Source organism: Patella vulgata, chromosome 6 (assembly GCF_932274485.2).
Source record: "Patella vulgata chromosome 6, xgPatVulg1.2, whole genome shotgun sequence".
NCBI classification, from domain to species: domain Eukaryota; kingdom Metazoa; phylum Mollusca; class Gastropoda; family Patellidae; genus Patella; species Patella vulgata.
Genome location: NC_065884.2, coordinates 7,989,696 through 8,008,373, shown reverse-complemented (window position 1 = coordinate 8,008,373; position 18,678 = coordinate 7,989,696). Strand labels below are relative to the sequence as shown.

Sequence of the window (18,678 nt, the reverse complement as noted above, 5' to 3'; positions counted from 1 at the left end):
GAGACCCTACAGGGGCGTGCTTTGTGAGTAGGCAATGGCAAAACGAAACTAACCCTCGAACCCAATGCGATTTCCTATCAGGGCACAGGTGAGTGCGTGGCTCTGTACCAGCGCTTGCGCAAAAGTGCCCTCTCTTCTGAAACTGTGTCCCCGAATTTCGAAACAATTACCTCAGATACCCATGAAATGCCCGCGTCAATGTCATCATATCCACATTGCTCTAATGACAACATTGTGTCCCCTTGTGCTTACATGCACAATAGATCAATCCTCCGTATAACACTATCTTAGTGATAACTGATATAAGTTTCGTACATAGGGTTTACAACAAGAACATATTTTAAACAGAAACTAGACTACGATAGGAACGGGGGGTGGGGGTGTATCATAAAGCCTGTCATTGAGTCAACTGGTGTGGTCTCGAATCCCCGGTTGTACGTGACAAGGAGTAGGGTCGCCTGTCCAACCTCGTGGGTTTTCTCCGGGTTCCTCCCACTGCTAAAGACCCCTACACGCAAATAAAAAAATTAAACCATATGTTAGTCCCGAAATGACCTAGTTTGTGTCGAGTGGACGTTAAACCCCATTTCTCTCTCTACGACAGGAACGCATCAGGACGGTATATAACTATATTAAATCCACCATTCCGCACCTCTGCCAAGGCAGCCGCTAAACTCGGGTGAGACCATGCACTCGCCCAAGCCTCTATTTTCCACCCCGCTCGTCTCTGGTCGTCTAACTGTCCGCAAACTCCTGTTATATAGGGTCCCACGAATAGGGAAAATAGATAAGACGCATGATCATATATGGAATTGTCTTCTTACCACGTCACTGTATGATTACTCACCAGTGCGTATTCCTTTGAAGTCACGTGGAGCTTAAACCCAGATCATATGTAGTCTGTAAATGACATATGGGATTAATTACATGTTTAATTAGAACGTGACTAAAAAAGAAGTACATGTATATAGAGTTGAAAAGACAATATCATATATTATCAAAAAAACAGCTTGGTTCAATACGTTCTAAGCATCTAAATGATCGTTCAATTTGGTGGAAGTTATAGAGTACTTTGTCACATCCGTACTTGTTGGCTGTCGGTCTCAGTAGGACAGGAAATCAGTTCAGGCAGCTCGCACTCTCTCTCCCCCTCTCTCTTGGTCTAGAATGGACGAAGAGGTGTTGAATTAATATTTTCTGCCAGGTTTCGGTAAATATTCATGACTTTGGAGAGGAAGGATAACAGAGTATGCTAATTCAAGTTTGTGTATCCAGGCCTGTAGCCAGCTTGCTAGCTTCGGAGGGGCAGTGAAGTTTTTAGGGGGGGGCACAGTCTACAGTAGGTATTTTAGAGCTATGATCGGCATTTTTGTTTTTCGGGGGGGGGGGGCATTGCCCCCCTCTGGCTACGGGCCTGTGTGTATCTCAAAATGTTGGTAGTCTACCTCATACAAACTTTGGTGGAAAGACATGACCTCTTGTTGTATACCGATTGGGCTAATGGAGACGGACATACATGTGTGTGTTAAGAGGGAAATTTTGTTCAGACAGCCGCACTTATTTCGAATTTCAACTGCCAAGGGTTCCTTTACCTGCATGCCATTGTGTACACAAGGACCTCGGTTTTCCTTCCCATCCGAATGACTATACACTGTCTGTTTCTAGGTCCTCTATCCTGCACAACTTTTCCCAATAAAGTAAAGAAATGAAATGAAATGAAATGGGGTTTAACGTCCTACTGTTTTGCTCCGAACTGGGCCAAAGAAGACGTGCATACGCCATACAGTGTGTTATGAGGGACATTTTGCTCGGACAGCGGCACTACGGCCTACTCTTATATCGAATTCCAACTGTCAAGGGATCTTTTACGTGCACGCCAATGTGTACACGGGACCTCGGTTTTTCGTCCCATCCGAACGACTAGACATCTTTCCTTGTCAGCCCCTCTTTCCTGCATCACTGACCAGGGAGAACCACGCCGGAAAATCTGGATGAACTTTCTCGGCCAATGCAGGGATCGAACACCCGACCTCCAGACTAGCGAGCCAGCGTCTTACCCACCGTGATCCCAATAAAGGAGAGAGAAAATGTAGTTTAACGTCCATTCAACACAAACAAGGTCATTTCAGGACTAACATTTATTTTAATTTTATTTCAATTATTCGCTTGCACGTAGGGTTCTTTAGCAGTGGGAGTTGGGGTGGAGTGTGGGGGCGGGGGCCCCTACATGTTGGACATATTTCCCAATAATGAACACAAGATAGCTAGATGTGTGTGAATTAAGCGTCATGATTTATTGCAATGATAAGAGTTACAAAAACTAAGCACAATCAATTTTTTAAACCATAAACAAAGATTGATAACTAATTAAACTTGCATAATTCAAAAGTGCTTTACGTCATCCTTGTTGAAACCAATCAGCTCAACAACTACAATCTTGCAATTATCTCCCTTGAATAATTACCTAATTACCCCCCTTTAATCATCATCATCCATTCACATCCATTATCATAAATCATTGCAATCGAAAAAGATAGCCACAGACAATACTGAATTAAAATTCCTAGATGACAAAAAGTATAAATAGCACAAAAGATACACAATGAATACTACATCATTAACAAAAGTAAAAAGTCATTTTGATACGTACAAGCCTCATAGTTCTTATAGAATAAGAATGAGCTAAATATAATATACAATATGATTATAATGAGATATTGACTACAACAGATAGCAGCAATGTACAGATATAAACATGAGATACAAATAGATGATCAATTTATTTAATATGACATAAAGACAATCAGATTAAAATTAGATTAAAAATTTCGTTCACATTTTTTTTTTCACGCTAATCTGTAACCTTTCCAAGTTTCTACCATGTTTCGTTCTGTTTAAAGTTTTCCATATTTCTATCACATCACCATGTTCTGTCACAGCTAGTTCTATTCTGATCATAAAATTAGACAATCAATGTCCAGGATCCTTCTCATAACTTACAGCCCTGTATACCAATTTCGACACTAAGGTGTCACATTCCAAATTGTCATAAATCCAATAAGAATCATTCCCATAATTAACAAGGATAGGCAGCACTGTATACCAATACAGACATTTGGATTGGTGATCTGATTATGCCAGAAATGATTGCAGTGGTCATCTAACATACAAAAATAAAGTGAAACGAAATGAGCATCAGATTTTAATCTGATTGATACGAAGAAAGTTATTATAAATAGTTGTATAGAATATCATCATTTATCAAATCTTGAAAAACCCAGATGCTTTGATGACAGAATATTTCTATGATTTGACCATCTGGAATAAGTGTTTTAATCAAATCCAGCTGACCCAAAGAAATTTCTAAAAACTTTAACCCAACCACTACTGGTAACATTTTGTTTAATTCTTCCAGCTAACGTTATTTTGTCCTTCCACATGATACATCTGTTTTACTGGGCTGACCGCAAGATGAGTATTTCGTCATTCAAATAAAACATGTCTTGTGGCCATTTAGCACCATTATTTTGCACACAGGAGTTCAAAAGTACTCGAGCTGCTAAAGTAAGTGAGGCTTTTGTTATGGCACTCTTGTCATGCGTATAACTGATTTTCTTTAGGCTGCACCACGTGTTACAATTGATGGTATTTAGCATCTGGGTTAAACAAGATATGTCTGATTGAACACATAAAAGAAAACAATTATAAATAACTTTGCAATGAGAATAAGTAAAATAGCCCATACATATTTATCTTAAATCATGGGTATATTTAAGAGATCGATTTAAGCACATTGAAAATGTAAGAATTCAAATAATTTTATAAAATTACAAACTACAAAAATATTGAAAGTTTTGATTTTAATATTAAGTATTAGTATATTTAGTAATTCTGACTGGTTTTTTTTTTGTAACTCAGAGGTGATTAAACAACAATTTAATTTCACTTGTTGAGGATATCTTCTTACCAAGATATCTCTTCATCTCTTATACCATTGTAGGTTAGCAAGATGCCTAATATAGTCCTCTGTATATTTTGTGTTAGTTTGTGCAAGCAGCGCTTTATACTTTACTCTTAATTATCTACTATCAAGCTTTTATAGAACAATTAATCTATTAAACAAATCAGTTATAAAATGCTTTATATAAATTATGCCTCTTTTGAGTCACACATAGGGGTTGCTCGACTGTTAGCCTGGAACAGAATATGGCGTCAAGTCCTGTCACAGTCCTGGTGTGAACAGAATTATAACGGAATCAAGAGATTCAGTTGTAGGGATTGATCGATAATGTTGAATAATATTCCGTCACCGAATGCATCATGTTTAAAAGAATTAGTAAGAAAACCGTCATAAAATTAACGCTAGATTTACATCCTATTTCTAAAGTTTAACTCAAATGACGTAAAAGTAACGTAAAATTCACATCACCATGTTATCTGGGATTGAATTTCTGTTCCATAACATTTAATCGACTACCCCTATGGTTTCCTCACTACACATCTTGGCCTAAGGCTGTGTTCACATTGGTTTTACCCATTTCAAAACAGGTTTAGAACAATATTTTTAATGCTATTCAAAACTATGTTTTACTCAAAGTTAACTACTGTGAACACAGCCTAAACCTTTTATCATCAATTTTAAATTTTTTAATCATTTTTTTTTTTGGAAACATTGAGCAAGATTTAATTACACATTTTTTCACTTATCCATAGTTATTCTGATTATTTGGTAAATATCATTATTATTTTTAAAGATAAACAATAAACATTAGGATTACAAGCTTTACTTTTGCGCAATGCGAAAGTCGATACACTTAGGCTAAAATTTCAAATACTGTTTCTTCTGGAAACTATTGGCTCCAAGGTTCAATAAGTATTTTATACTAAAATAAAAGGGGCACAATGCGAAAGTCAATGCTCTTAATTTCAAATACTGTTTCTTTTGGAAACTATTGGCTCCAAGGTTTAATAAATATTTATACTAAAATAAAAGGGGCTAGATACGATATTTCTACAGGGGAAGAATACACAAAGAATATAAATATACATTGATATAAATACATGAATAGGGGAGATAATTTGTGAAACTTGTTTCTCATTTGATTTTTTTTCTTTTTTGTCGTATGTCATAACTCTCCTCCCTCTTTCGATTTGTTCGAAACAAAAAAATATATAATAATTCTTATCAAAGCATGATATGAAACGTACGTATAAACAAATAAAAAAAAAACCTAACAATTATTAGCGCACCAAACTTGACAGAGCAATGTCTATAATCTTCATACACAGATCACTCAACGCATCCAATCATATCACTTCTTTCATGAGGGACAAGGCAGATTCGACCAATCAGACATAAGTTTAATTATTTAATCTATTATTAACTATGTAAATATGGGGGACATTTTCAAAACTATATCAAAAGAAATTGATGAATGGTACTACGACGAATTATTTAATAACTTTGGTATTTCGCGATATGAAATATCACAATTAAACAAATCACCGTAATGGTGGCAGTCTGGTATATATTTACATATTTGATTGACAGTTCTATTTATAGATTTTCTGTGCATGCATTCTTTGATTATTTTGTACAAATTTTCAGAGTTTTCAATATTTCCCATAAAATATCTGATTATATATTAAATCCTATAATACAAGGTTGATGTTAATATTATAAAAGTTTATATTTTTTTATATAAGATATTATTTTATTTTCAAATTCTATGCTTCTATTTCATGTTCCATTTCATGTAATTCTCCGTCTAATAAATTTGATTCACTCTTCCATTTCTTTTTATGTTGTGGTCTGCCGAATCCCTCGTCATAATTCCCCTTGCGTGCAAAAAGCTGTTTATAGTGACTTGTACAAAACATAGTGCCAGCGTTGATGGCGAAAGTTTTAGGCCTGAAAAGAATAAAGGAATAAATAAGAATATATACACATCAGCTCAGTTCCACTGATGTCTTCCAATCACATATATCTTCCATGATCAGCTAAAGAGAAACATTGGATCAGTCTAAATCAAATGAAAATTGTGAGCAATTCAAACCAGGCTGCATATAAAGTCAACCCATTGTTTATTACCGGTCATGTTCCTGAAGGAAATACATGGAAAATATGAAATGATATAATTTCAACCAAATACAGATCTATATTTCGTTTCTTTTTTTTCTTTTCTTTACAACATGAAGATCTGACTGGTTGCAGTGGAAGGTTGCATCAGAGATCATACAAATGGCTTTTGACCCTATGACATCAGACATTTGATTAACTAATCAGTGTTGATGTTTCTAGTGGGTTACCCACAGTTCCGTGTGTGGTCCTCATGCCAAAAACTCGCATTAACAGACCGTTTCATTGGCTAATCCTTCACATCATCCAGAACTCCTGCTATATAACAACTCTTCCAGAACCTAGTGTAGTAAAAACAAGTAAAACGAAATTTTGAACTATAAAAAATGAAATGAAATAGGATCTGTGTTTTAATCAGATGTAATTTCAACAGACATATTACCGTGAACATCTCCACAGACTGTTCTTTCGTGAAGCAATGATGATTATGACATCAAAATGCTCATGCCATGAATGAACACCATGCTCAAATTTGGACCATGCATTACAAACTCTAATAGCTGTGTTCTGGGATCATAAAACCTAATCTTTACTCACCTCAAGATTTACTCAAGTTTCAAACTCAAAAATATCAATTTCAAATTAGAATTATTATTTTCCTTTTGAGTTATTACCAGTGCTGTCTTTTAGTGAATTGCTCCCTCCTTCTAAACCTATGCTTAATTTCTCACATACCTCCCCACATTCCAAATGTCATCCATGGGCTTAATTGGTCAACTCGGTATCAGTTTTAAACGAAATGAAATGGAATTTGGCTTAACGTCCCACTGTTATCGGCTTTAAGCAAATTGCTCCCAATTGCTTCGAAGAGCTCCGAAGAGCTCAATTTGGTCCCCATGGCTTGGATAATCTACAGTATAATCTGGTCAAGTAAAATTGGACCCAACAGCTCCTAAATTACCAAATATGTTCCCAATTGGACCCAACAGCTCCTGAATTACCAAAAATGTTCCCAATTGGACCCAACATCTCCTGAATTACCAAAAATGTTCCCAATTGGACCCAACAGCTTTTGAATTACCAAAAATGTTCCCAAATGGACCCAACAATCCCTGAATTCTATGTCAAATGAGTGAATTGTGTAAAAGATAAAATGTGTTGGAGCTATTGTATTTAAGGTGCGGGTTGAGCTAGAAATCTTGAGATGAGGAAATAAAACATTTCAAAATCCCCAGTACAGAACACAGATTGATGCTAACCCGTATCTATATAATACTGATTATTAGTAGTCAACACTCGGCTACACAATGGTTCACCGGTGGTTGTTTTTAGTAAACATTCTCAAATTGTCTTTATTTTCTAATCTCAATTCTTAAAGTAATTGACAAGCAATTATATAATCATGCATTCTTCAGGGGGTTTTTAACATCTGGAACAACTCCTCTTCAGTGGTCTTCATCCATTTTAAACGGACTGTCATTTATGATTAAAATAATTTATCAAAAAAGAATAAGCCAGTGTAGAAAAAATGGACTGTAGTTAAATTTCTGGTTCAGTAATTATTTACGTGGGTCATAATTTCAATTTTAAGAGGGGGGAGTGGGGCGAATTTGAATATGAAGTTAGCTATGCATTGTCAGTTTGTTTATGGAACCTTGGCTTTCCTTTACATTGCATCAGAACTACTAAATATGGATTTCAACTTTTAAGTGTTGGAAAACATAGATTGTCAATTTGTACGCGGAACTTTAGCCTTACTTTATATCAGAAAGACTACATACAATATTCTGAGACATAGATTGTCAATTTGTACATGGAACATGCACTTTCCTTTATATCCGAACCAATAAATATAAATTCTAACTTTATAGGGTTCTAAAACATGAATTGTTAATTTGTTTACCTAACCTCAGCATGACTAGATACAAACCATATTTAAAAGGTCACATGAAATTATTTTTTCCGAACTGGCTTATTCTGTTTTGATGGTGGTATATCGGTACAATGTTAAAATCTTACGTGAGTACTGCTCGACACTGTGAGCATTTGAAACAAGCTCGATGATACGCATTTTTGTTCATTTCGACTTTTTCCATGGCGTAAACTGTTTTCTGGCAAGCTCCACATTTTTCATTCTGCACAGCAACAAAATGTCCAGCTTTTTTAGGCTAAAGCATCCACATTAGTAGAAAAAAAAACAAAAACAAACATCACACAATTAGTATCAAAATATCAAAACTAAAGAGTTATAGACAAAAAAGGGATTAAAATTTTATTTCAAGGGAAAAAAAATAACTAAAATAACTAAATTCTAATATATCAAGATGCTGATTAATATTTAAAATATCCAAATTATGGCTTCGAATTCTACAAGTTTGTTTCATTCTCTATATAAATATTTATTGCTACTAAATATTGTACCCGAGCATCAAAAGTTTTGGTAATTCAAACTTGATGAATGCTCTAGATCTACTACTAGATATTTTTAAAAGTTGACAGGACACAATTGTTCTAATCAGAAAGCAATAGATTTGTAAGGGCCAAGTGAATTTATATCTTGATATTTTTTTGTCTATTTGTAGGACAAAACCTTTCATGTGATGGGTAAAATTTATCTGGTGGGTTGAAGATTGTTGGATCTGAATTTTTACTATTCTTCAGAAAATGTATACTCGACACAAACTGGGTCATTTTGGGACTAACATATGGTTCAATTTTATTTCAATAATTCGCTTGCACATAGGGGTCTTACAATAACATTCCTATATGTAGTAGATAAGCAGCATTCATCAAAATTTGATTCCCTCCCTTAGACAATGGAACATATATTCCACCCCCCCCCCCCCCCCAACCCCTAAAACAAGGTGTAGCAATATAATCATCATGCAATATCTATAATTTCAAACTGAATATCTGAACTGAAACTAATCCATGCTTTAAAATCTTTAAGATGTTTTTTATTACATGCCTTAAATTCTTAATTCAACTGATGCACACCCTCCCCGACCCCGACCACTCTTGACGAAACAAATAACAGAACTGAACGTAATCCATGTTTTGAAATCTTTAAGACATTTAGTTATTACATGCCTTTAATTCTTAATTCAATCGATGTACACCCCACTCCCATCCCCGACACCGGCCCCTTGATGAAAAACATAAATAAACAAGGATTGGTGATAAGACAGATCAGAGTGCACAGATACGAAATACAGATAGTGAATAGAAGAAACAGAACATGTGTCACGAGAACAAAATAAAAAAAAAAACCCCAAAAAACATAAAATCATCTTCACATCGTCCAGTATTACATGTACTAAAACGTTTTCACCATTGACTTTCAACAGGGTTCAGGGATATTTATTTCAGTAATCTCACTTTTGCGGAGGGTCTTTAGCAGTGGCAGGAAACCAGGGGACCCGGAGAACACCTGAGAAGTTAAGCTGACGACCCTACTCCTTGTCATGTACAAGCCATTTGACAGACCTTATGATCAAAAGCACTTTAACGATTAAGTTGTGTTTATGCCTAAATGACTTTGAATTACGATGGGCATATTTTTAATGTGATTGAATCCAGGCCAGGATATTATCCAGCACTGATTGCTTAATTATACGATAGAGATTAATAAATTGACATTTTACCACCAGCTTGTGTTCTTTTTCTATAGGCCGGGGAGATGTAGTTGGAGACTGAAAACACAAATGTTAATTTGCCTACATTTTAGCGTTGATTAAAGCATTAAAAATTTAAATGACCGCCACCAAATTTAATAGTTAGAGGGAAATGGGGTTTAACGTCCACTCGACACAAACTATGTTATTTCGGGACTAACATAAGGTTCAATTTTATTTCATTAATTCGCTTGCGCGTTGGGGTCTTTAACAGTGGGGGGGAACCCGGGGACCAGGAGACAACCCAAAAGGTTGACTCCTTGTCACGTACAAGTTGGGATTCGAAACCACGCCACTTGACTTAATGACAGACCTTACATTGCAATGCGCACATGTTAACCATCCCCCCCCCCCATCTAGACAAACAACTCTGTAATAGTTAATGTTGAATACATTGGAGTGTTTGACAAAATGAAGATGTACAGATCAGAAAACAAATTTTGGTAAACATCAAACTTGTAAACAAGAGAACATTTAGACGAAACGTTACGATGTGCAAAAGTTGTAAGACAATGTGAAAATGACAGAAAACAAATTTTTGAAAACAAGAGAACATTTAGACGAAGTGTTACAGTGTGCAAAAAGTGTACAGGGAAGATCACCATGTTTGTTTCAAACCAGAATAACATTTTAGTGTTACTCAAGAGGAATTTGGTAAATTCGATTTTATAAAACAATTGATTCCTTCAATAAAATTTCAAGTTGTGTATAATACTGTTAATGAAGGGTAGACTTAAATAGATATCAGAATAATGTTTAACTAAAGTTCAAGAACAATGCAAGTATAAACGAAGTCTTTCTAAAAAATAAATAATAAAGCGGGCATGCTTTTCTGTTTGCTTTCACCTGACATACACGTATTACAAGTATTTCATAATAAATTAAGATTGCAACAAAAAAGGTTCTTTTTGAAATATCATTGTTTTGTGTTATTTTTAAACGAACCTTATTTTCTCTAACAGGAGTGGGGATATCCATATCATCCTAAAAAGCAAAGAAGGGGATGAAGATATATAGATACATGAAGAAAGACTGGATATTCAAGATAATATAGTCCCAATCACCATCTATCATCCAATGACTCTCACCTCCTTCTCTCACAATTTAATTAAAGAAGCATTATGTAAGATTTAGATAGAGATTAAAGAGCTGGCTGTTCTTGTGATAATAATTCAACAATAGATAATAGAATGTGAATATTTTGAAAATTTCAGTCAAGTTACTTTATGAATGTTTGAAGTTTTGACAATAAATATCCTTCATAGCCACTGTAACCCGGGCATCATTTAATCTTGTCTATCTAGCACTAATTTCTTTCACATTCGTTTAATATAAAATCTCTGTTTAAAAATTCATAAAAATCCCACAAAATCATCTTATTTGTACTTGTGTCAAGTTTAAATCTGACTTATTAATTTTGATAATGAGTGTCCAATTTACAAGTATTTAATTTGGTGATTTTAAACGATTTTTTACAAATTTTCAAACAAAGATTTCATATTAAACGAATGTGAAAGAAATTAGTGCTAAATACACAAGACTAAATAATACCCTGGTTGCAGTGATAGTTAAATACCATTGCTATGATAATAATCTATAATTATTCAACAAAAAATCAGTCACGTTACTTTATTTTGAGCCAAGTTATGAGTGTTTGAAGTTTTGACAATAAATAGCGCAAATCGTTATCCATCCGATGGTCTAGAGAATTGATTATTGGCTTGCCATGTGAATAAATGTCAAATAATAATTCATAAAGTATTGGAAGCCAGAAAAATAAAATGACCTGCAACAGGCAGATTTAGATCTTACATAATGGCTCTTTAATACCCAACCTCAAGGTAGTCATTAAACTATATGGATGTCATGTTACTGGATAAACACCATGAAACAATATCCACTAATTTCACAGAATCATTGGAAGATAATATAATTTGAAACAACTACATGAATTATTACAGGCCTATAATAGCCTCTCTTTGTGGTAAGCTATAATATACTACATGAATTACATACAGGCCTATAATAACCTCTCTATATTGTATGCTATACTAGATGGATTACAGGCCTATTATAGCATCTGTCTATGTTGTAAGCTATATTTCATTAATTATTGGCCTAATAGCCTCTCTATGTGGTAAGCTATACTACATGAATATATACAGGCCTATAAGGGGATTTAGGTATTTTATAATGATATGTTTGATGAAACACTCAAGAAACAATGATTCAATGATTTGTACATATATCATTTTAGTACAAATAAATGATTTAATGATTCGTACAACTATTATCTTATTACAAATAAATGATTCAATGATTTGTATGAATATTATTTTAGTACAAATAAATGAAACAATGATTTGTACATATATCAATTTAGTTTTTAAAAAAATGAGTGAATGATTTGATATGCATGCTCATCATCTTTTCTTGACCATTATAAAACACCCGATAAATCTGGGAACTTAGGGATGATTTGAAAAAATTAAGTGTTCGTGATAATCAATTAAATATTGGTATATAAAATATACTCACATGTGCCTTCCTACTCACAGGAGATGACGACGTTGTTTGAGCCTGAATCGCCTGGAACTTAGCGAGGACCTTTTTAGTTTTATTGGCTTTTGGTAAACCAACGGTCCAATCAGTATCTGCTTCTCGATACAAATCTTCTCGTTGTGGAGTTGGTTTACTCTCGAAAACGGTGGGTTCGTTAATTGGGTGATATTGTCCCGGGAGGTCGTTAGGGTGTACACTATTATTCTGACCACTAGGGGGTGTTTTGGGACTCCGTAACTGTTTTATTCTTTCTTCTTCTCTTGGTGGCGTAAATTCCTTCACTCGACCAGGGGTCGGTGGAGATCCTTTAGCACTCTCACTCTCTATCTGTTTCCATTTTGACAGGAGATTTTTGGCGGCACCTCGTTCTGGTAATTCGACTTCGATATCTTTGGCGTCAGTGTACCGGTATACATCGTCGCGTACTGTTGGCTGGCTTTCTAGGATACCACTTTCTGGTACAATTTCCTCATACTGTAATCTCGAGGGTGTTGGAGCACTTTCAAAAACGGTCCTCTCATCCTTGGGTGGTGTGAATTCCTTGACTTGACGGTTGCCAGATCGAGCTTTAAGGTTTTCTTCTTCTATTTTCTTGTATCTTGAGGCCAAATTTTTTGCAAGACCTTTCTCTGGAACAACATCTGGTTGCACTACTGCTTCTTTATAAGTAACTGGAGAAGCAGTTGGCTCATTTTCATAGACATTCCTATTATCATCTTTCGGTGGAGATACTCGATGACCTGAGGTTCTGGGGATGGCAGCTTTTTGTTCAATCTCGCGAAATCTTGCAGCAAGATTCTTGGCATAACCTTTTTCTGGTAAGGGTTCTTCGACGTAATATTCTTCGTGTCGGTAGATATCTTGTCTAACTGGTGCAGGTTCATTTTCATATATACCAGCTTCGACTTTCTCTTCATAGGTAATATGTTGTCCTCTTGGTTCAGAGACAAATTCATTGGGGCCGCTCTTATCTGGAGTTATTTCCCTTCTATTAGCAGCAGCCTGTGGCAAAGCAGCATTTCGTTCTATCTCCTTGTACTTAGAAGCGATACTTTTAGCCGTTCCAGACTGAGGGCGAGCATCAGGCACATAGTCCTCGTAGCGAGACACATTCTCGATTACAGTAGGTTTGCTTTCAAATATACCAGCCTCCAAAGGTTTTTCTTCGTAGGTCATATGCTCTGCTCTGGGTTCACTCACATATTCTACAACACCCGAACGGTCTGGAGTGATCTCCCTTTTGTTGGCGGGTCCTTTGAATTCCTTACTTGCTATTTCTTTGTATTTTTGTACAGTATTCAAAGCTTTACCTTTCTCAGGTAAAACAACTTCCTGTCTCGTTTCCTGGCGATAGACATCAGTTCTTTTCGGAGAAGGTTGACTCTCAAAGACACCGGCTTCAACTTTACCTTTTACTGTTGGAGGTGGGGTCAATTCACGGTCAGCGGTTCGAGCACCAGCAGCACTTTCCCCTGCTAATTTCAAGAAGCGTTCTCTCATGTTTGACGCTCTACCAGATTGGGGAAGTTCGACATCAACTTTAGCATCTGTTTCTCTAAATACATCTGTTCGTGGAGCTGAGGGGACATTCTCATACACGCCCTCATCATCTTCATCATCATCATCAAAACCAGCAGCAGGAGCAGCCATGTTAGCCATGTTCTTTGATATTTCAGTCTGACGTACCTGTGGAAGATAGAAAACAAATCTCAAAAGGACTGCAACAGAATTAAAATGAATTAGGATCTAATTCTTTAGCTCATGGACCATCCAAAATAGTCTTAACTGGAGAAAGATCACAATTAAAGTTCACCATTCCAGAAACTGGCGATTTGTAGTTTGTCTTTCTCTTTTCTCCTCTTTTACATGGGCATTTGTATTGTTTTTTGTCAAGGGTTATTTTACATGTACACCAATGCCTACATGGGTCCCCTTCGAACAACTATACGCTGCGCCCTCTGTCCTGCACCATTGACGGGGGGGGGGGAACCACGCAAGAAAATCCTGAGAAAGATTCTCAGTCAACACCTGGGCGTAAACTCGAAACCTCCAGGCTAGCGAGTCAGTGTCTTACTCCCTGAGTCAATGCTACTCCCTGAACTGATATGATAGAGTGAAATGGGGTTTAACGTCCACTCGAGACAATCTACGTCCTTTCAGGACTAACATGGTTCAATTTTATTTCAATAATTCACTTGCGCGTAGGGATCTTTAGCAGTGGAAGGAAACCGGAGGACCCGGAGAAAAACATTCAGCCATCCCCCTCCCCAACACCAAAGCAGTGGGAGAAAACCAGAGAACCTACAAGTCTGCATAGGTGATCCTACTCCTTGTCACGTACAACCGGGGAATCGAAACCAATGTTAGTTGACTCAATGACAGACCTTATGATACAGCGCGCACATGCTAACCAACTACCATCCGACCATCCCCAACCCTGAACTGATAGAATAATTAATATAGATATTGTTTACCTCTTCTCTTGTTGTTTGAGTTGTAACACGAGAATCTACTCCATTCTGTTGAACACTGGTCCTAAAATACAAATATTTAAACATTAATGTAACTTTCAGGAATTAGGCACAGTGGTTAAAGAATGGGATATGTGACCAAATGGTTGTTGGAGAGAGAGAGAGAGAGAGAGAGAGAGAGAGGGAGAAATGGGGTTTAACGTCCACTCGACACAAACTAGGTCATTTCGGGACTAAAATATGGTTCAATTTTATTTCCATAATTCGATTACGCGTAGGGGTCTTTAGCAGTGGGAGGAAACCGGAGGACCCGGAGAAAACCCACGAGGTTGGACAGGTGACCCTACACCTTGTCACGTACAAGCGAGGAATCGAAACCACGCCAATTTACTCAACCAAAAGGTTTTTTGATTAAGACTCAAATTCTGTGTCAAGTTCTTGTCTGCTCGAATAAGACTAGTTGTTCCAGCTGTATATGGGTGCTAGTAGGATGCATACTAAACTTAGGCTGCCTGTCTACAGTTAGCTCCGCTAGAGAACAGACAGACACTAAATTAGTTTACTCACATTTCAAGTCCCAAATCTACAATTTTAGTCGAAAACATTAACTATACTTAGAGAGAGAGCGAGAAATGGGGTATAACGTCCACTCGACACAAACTAGGTCATTTCGGGACTAACATATGGTTTAATTTTATTTACATAATTCGCTTGCGCGTAGGGGTCTTTAGCAGTGGGAGGAAACCGGAGGACCCGGAGAAAACCCACGAGGTTGGACAGGCGACCTACTCCTTGTCACGTACAACTGGGGATTCAAAACCACGCCAGTCGACTCAATGACAGACTTTATGATACAGCGCACGCACGCTAACCATTCAGCCATCCAACCCCCCTCCCCCCTATACTTAGAGAATTGAAAAGTATATATTCTGCTTATATTTAATAAAGGTTTAACTAGTCTTTTTGTGTATAACAGATACGAAACAGTATACTAATTGCTGGATATGGCTGCCATTTAGGACAGAGATCTATTCTCGAGGAGCCACGATGGCTAGATGGGTAAGGCGCTGGCTCGCTAGCCTGGAGGTCGGGTGTTCGATCCCTGCATTGGCCGAGAAAGTTCATCCCGATTTTCCGACGTGGTTTCTCCTTGTCAGTGATGCAGGACGGAGGGCCTGACAAGGACAGCTGTCTAGTCCTTCGGATGAGACGAAAAACCGAGGTCCCGTGTAAACATTGGAATGCACGTAAAAGATCCCTTGGCAGTTGGAATTCGATATAAGAGTAGGCGATAGTGCCGCTGCCCGGGCAAAATTTCCCTCATAGCACACTGTATGGCGTATGCCCGTCTTCATTAGCCCAGGAGAGGAGCAGAACAGTAGGACGTTAAACCCCATTTCATTTCTATTCTCGACTTAATAATGCTATAAATATATACATTATTGTCTAATATTTATTTATATATACAGAAATTCACTTGTTCAAAATTGAAAATTTTCAGGAAGATACCCATTTGTCATTATTTATTGTGGTAATGCCTATTCAGAATATGACCGCCCCTCTTGACATGCTAATAACTTCTACCCAGCACTAGATTTTGTAATCATTCAATTTCACATGAGTTACAAAATCACTCTGTTACTGCTCTTGTTTGATTTTTATATTATTGAGAGAGAGACCCGGACTGTCTCTGTGACTGAAAAGTAACCCGATGATATTTGATTGAAACTTACGTTTTAGGAGAAGTGATTGTTGATGTCTCCTGTTTTACTTTCATACTACTTGACCCACCTACAAATAAATACAAAAATCATTCACAATTGTACATATATACATGCTTCCCCTTTCTAGAACAACTGATACCACTTTTGAATTATTGGAGGAGTTAATGAGGCATTAGGTAAGATTAGATAAAGAGTTGATTATTCTTGCCATAAAAAATAGATAACATAAAAAATAATGTGGCGAAAATTTCAGTCAAATTATTTCACTCCGAGCCATGAAAAGAGGAAACCGAATTTCAAAAACACTGTAGCCTTGATTGTCATTGTTACTGTTGTTACGATAATAAACAAAGTCGTGATTATCCATTTTCAAAGTTACAATTTCATATTTTTAAGTTATATTTTTAAAATGTATTAAAATAAAGCCCTAAAATAGATGGTATCTATAAACAGTCCTACCTTGTTAAAGAATAATCCTATTAATCCTATAATTCACTATTGCCAGTTGAGAAATTGGCAAAGAAATCATTTTCAACTTAGAATTCAAACATTTGAAGATAGCTATTCCATGGTGGGGAATAGGAAAACAAGGGAGGTAATTGTGTTATTATTTCCGGTGTGAAGATTTTTAAGTGTGAGAAGGATAACCTATGATCGTATAATAGTGAGTTGACAACCCATTGAGCAAAAGACATAGAAATAATTATGTTTTGACTTTCTTAGAGAGAGAGAAAGAGAGAAATGGGGTTTAACGTCCACTCGACACAAACTAGGTCATTTCGGGACTAACATGTGGTTTAATTTTATTTCAATAATTCGCTTGCGCGTAGGGGTCTTTAGCAGTGGGAGGAAACCGGAGGACCCAGAGAAAACCCACGAGGTTGGACAGGCGACCCAACTCCTTGTCACGTACAACTGGGGATTCGAAACCAGACTTTCTTAGAAAATATGAAATTGTAACTTTAAGGTTAATCATTAACAGCCGTTGAATAGCAGATCGGATTCAAATATGTTTAAAATTGTACCCATCCGATGGCATCGAGAGTTGATTATGGTCTTGTCATGTTAAAAAATGTCCAATTAAAGATACATTATGGGAGATAAGATAAAGAGATGGCAGTTCTCGCTATAATAGTTAAAAACTAGATAGTGTAAAGATAATTTGCTGAAAATTTCAGTCAAATTGATCCACTATGAGCCGAGAAAGAAGCCGGTGAAATTTTTGCATAGTCTCGGTTATCATTACTCAAATCATTAATATAAACAGCCACTTTTTCTGATTTAATTATCTTTGGCCGTTAGCGGCATATAGGAATCTAATCCAGCCTACATCGAAGGCTAGCCTTGACATCGAGAGTTTATTATGGTCTGGATAAGTTAATTAATGTCTAATTGATAATTTAGATAACATTTCAGGCCTAAAGAAAGACTTGTAATAAGCAGATTTTGCTCTTGCATAATGCATGTTTAATAGTTTAAATAACATTTAAGACGTGCAATAGACAGATTTAGCTCTTGTATAATATATGTTTAAAGATACATTATGGAAGATTAGATACAGAGCTGACAGTTCTTACTATAATAGTTAAAACCTAGATAATGTAAAGGGAATACATGTATGCTGACAATTTCAGTCAAATTGCTCCAAACTGAACCAAGATATTAGCGATTGAATTTTAGGTCTAGCCTCGATCATCATTACCTAGTCTCGATTATTGGATTCAAGTCTAGAGAAAATCTGACACATAACATGGTATCAAGAGTTGATTATGGTCTGGATAAGTTAATTAATATCTAATTAATAATTTAGATAACATTTCAGGCCTATAGAAAGACTTGCAATAGGAAGATTAAGCTCTTGCATATAAATGCTTGTTTAATATCTAACAAATTTCTCTTGCGCTATTGTATCTTGAATTTACCAGGTATATTACATGATGTTACCATCAAACTTACCAACTACATCAAAGTTAGCTGCTATTCCGTCAAAATTATCGTGGTTTGAAGTTTTCATTTTTTGCATGTATCCCCCATACCAATTACCGAGTCCCCGTCGTGGGGGGAGGGGTAAGACCGTGCTCATTGTCAATGTTATTTGATGCTGATAAAAGTAATCATAAAAATAATTCATCCAATCACAAAGTCCTTTATCTTGATCAATTCAAACC

At 36.3% G+C, this 18,678-nt stretch overlaps 1 protein-coding gene across 15 annotated transcripts in view; it reads right to left on the bottom strand.

The window, feature by feature from the left end:
- Positions 1-2,269: 2,269 nt before the first annotated feature.
- Positions 2,270-18,678, bottom strand: part of LOC126824910 (proteoglycan 4) — a 160,066-nt gene continuing 143,657 nt past the window's right edge. For 10 of the 15 annotated variants that reach the window (XM_056101777.1, XM_056101779.1, XM_056101778.1 and 7 more), the window contains 7 exons: positions 16,520-16,577; positions 14,790-14,850; positions 12,292-14,001; positions 10,699-10,737; positions 9,724-9,771; positions 8,099-8,247; positions 2,270-5,911 (listed from right to left, as the gene is read on the bottom strand). In XM_056101777.1, coding sequence (XP_055957752.1) covers positions 5,728-5,911; positions 8,099-8,247; positions 9,724-9,771; positions 10,699-10,737; positions 12,292-14,001; positions 14,790-14,850; positions 16,520-16,577 — 2,249 coding nt within the window. In that variant the 3' untranslated portion in view covers positions 2,270-5,727. The remainder of the gene's footprint in view (positions 5,912-8,098; positions 8,248-9,723; positions 9,772-10,698; positions 10,738-12,291; positions 14,002-14,789; positions 14,851-16,519; positions 16,578-18,678) is intronic. The other 5 variants (XM_056101773.1, XM_056101772.1, XM_056101774.1 and 2 more) reach the window with 5 other exon arrangements.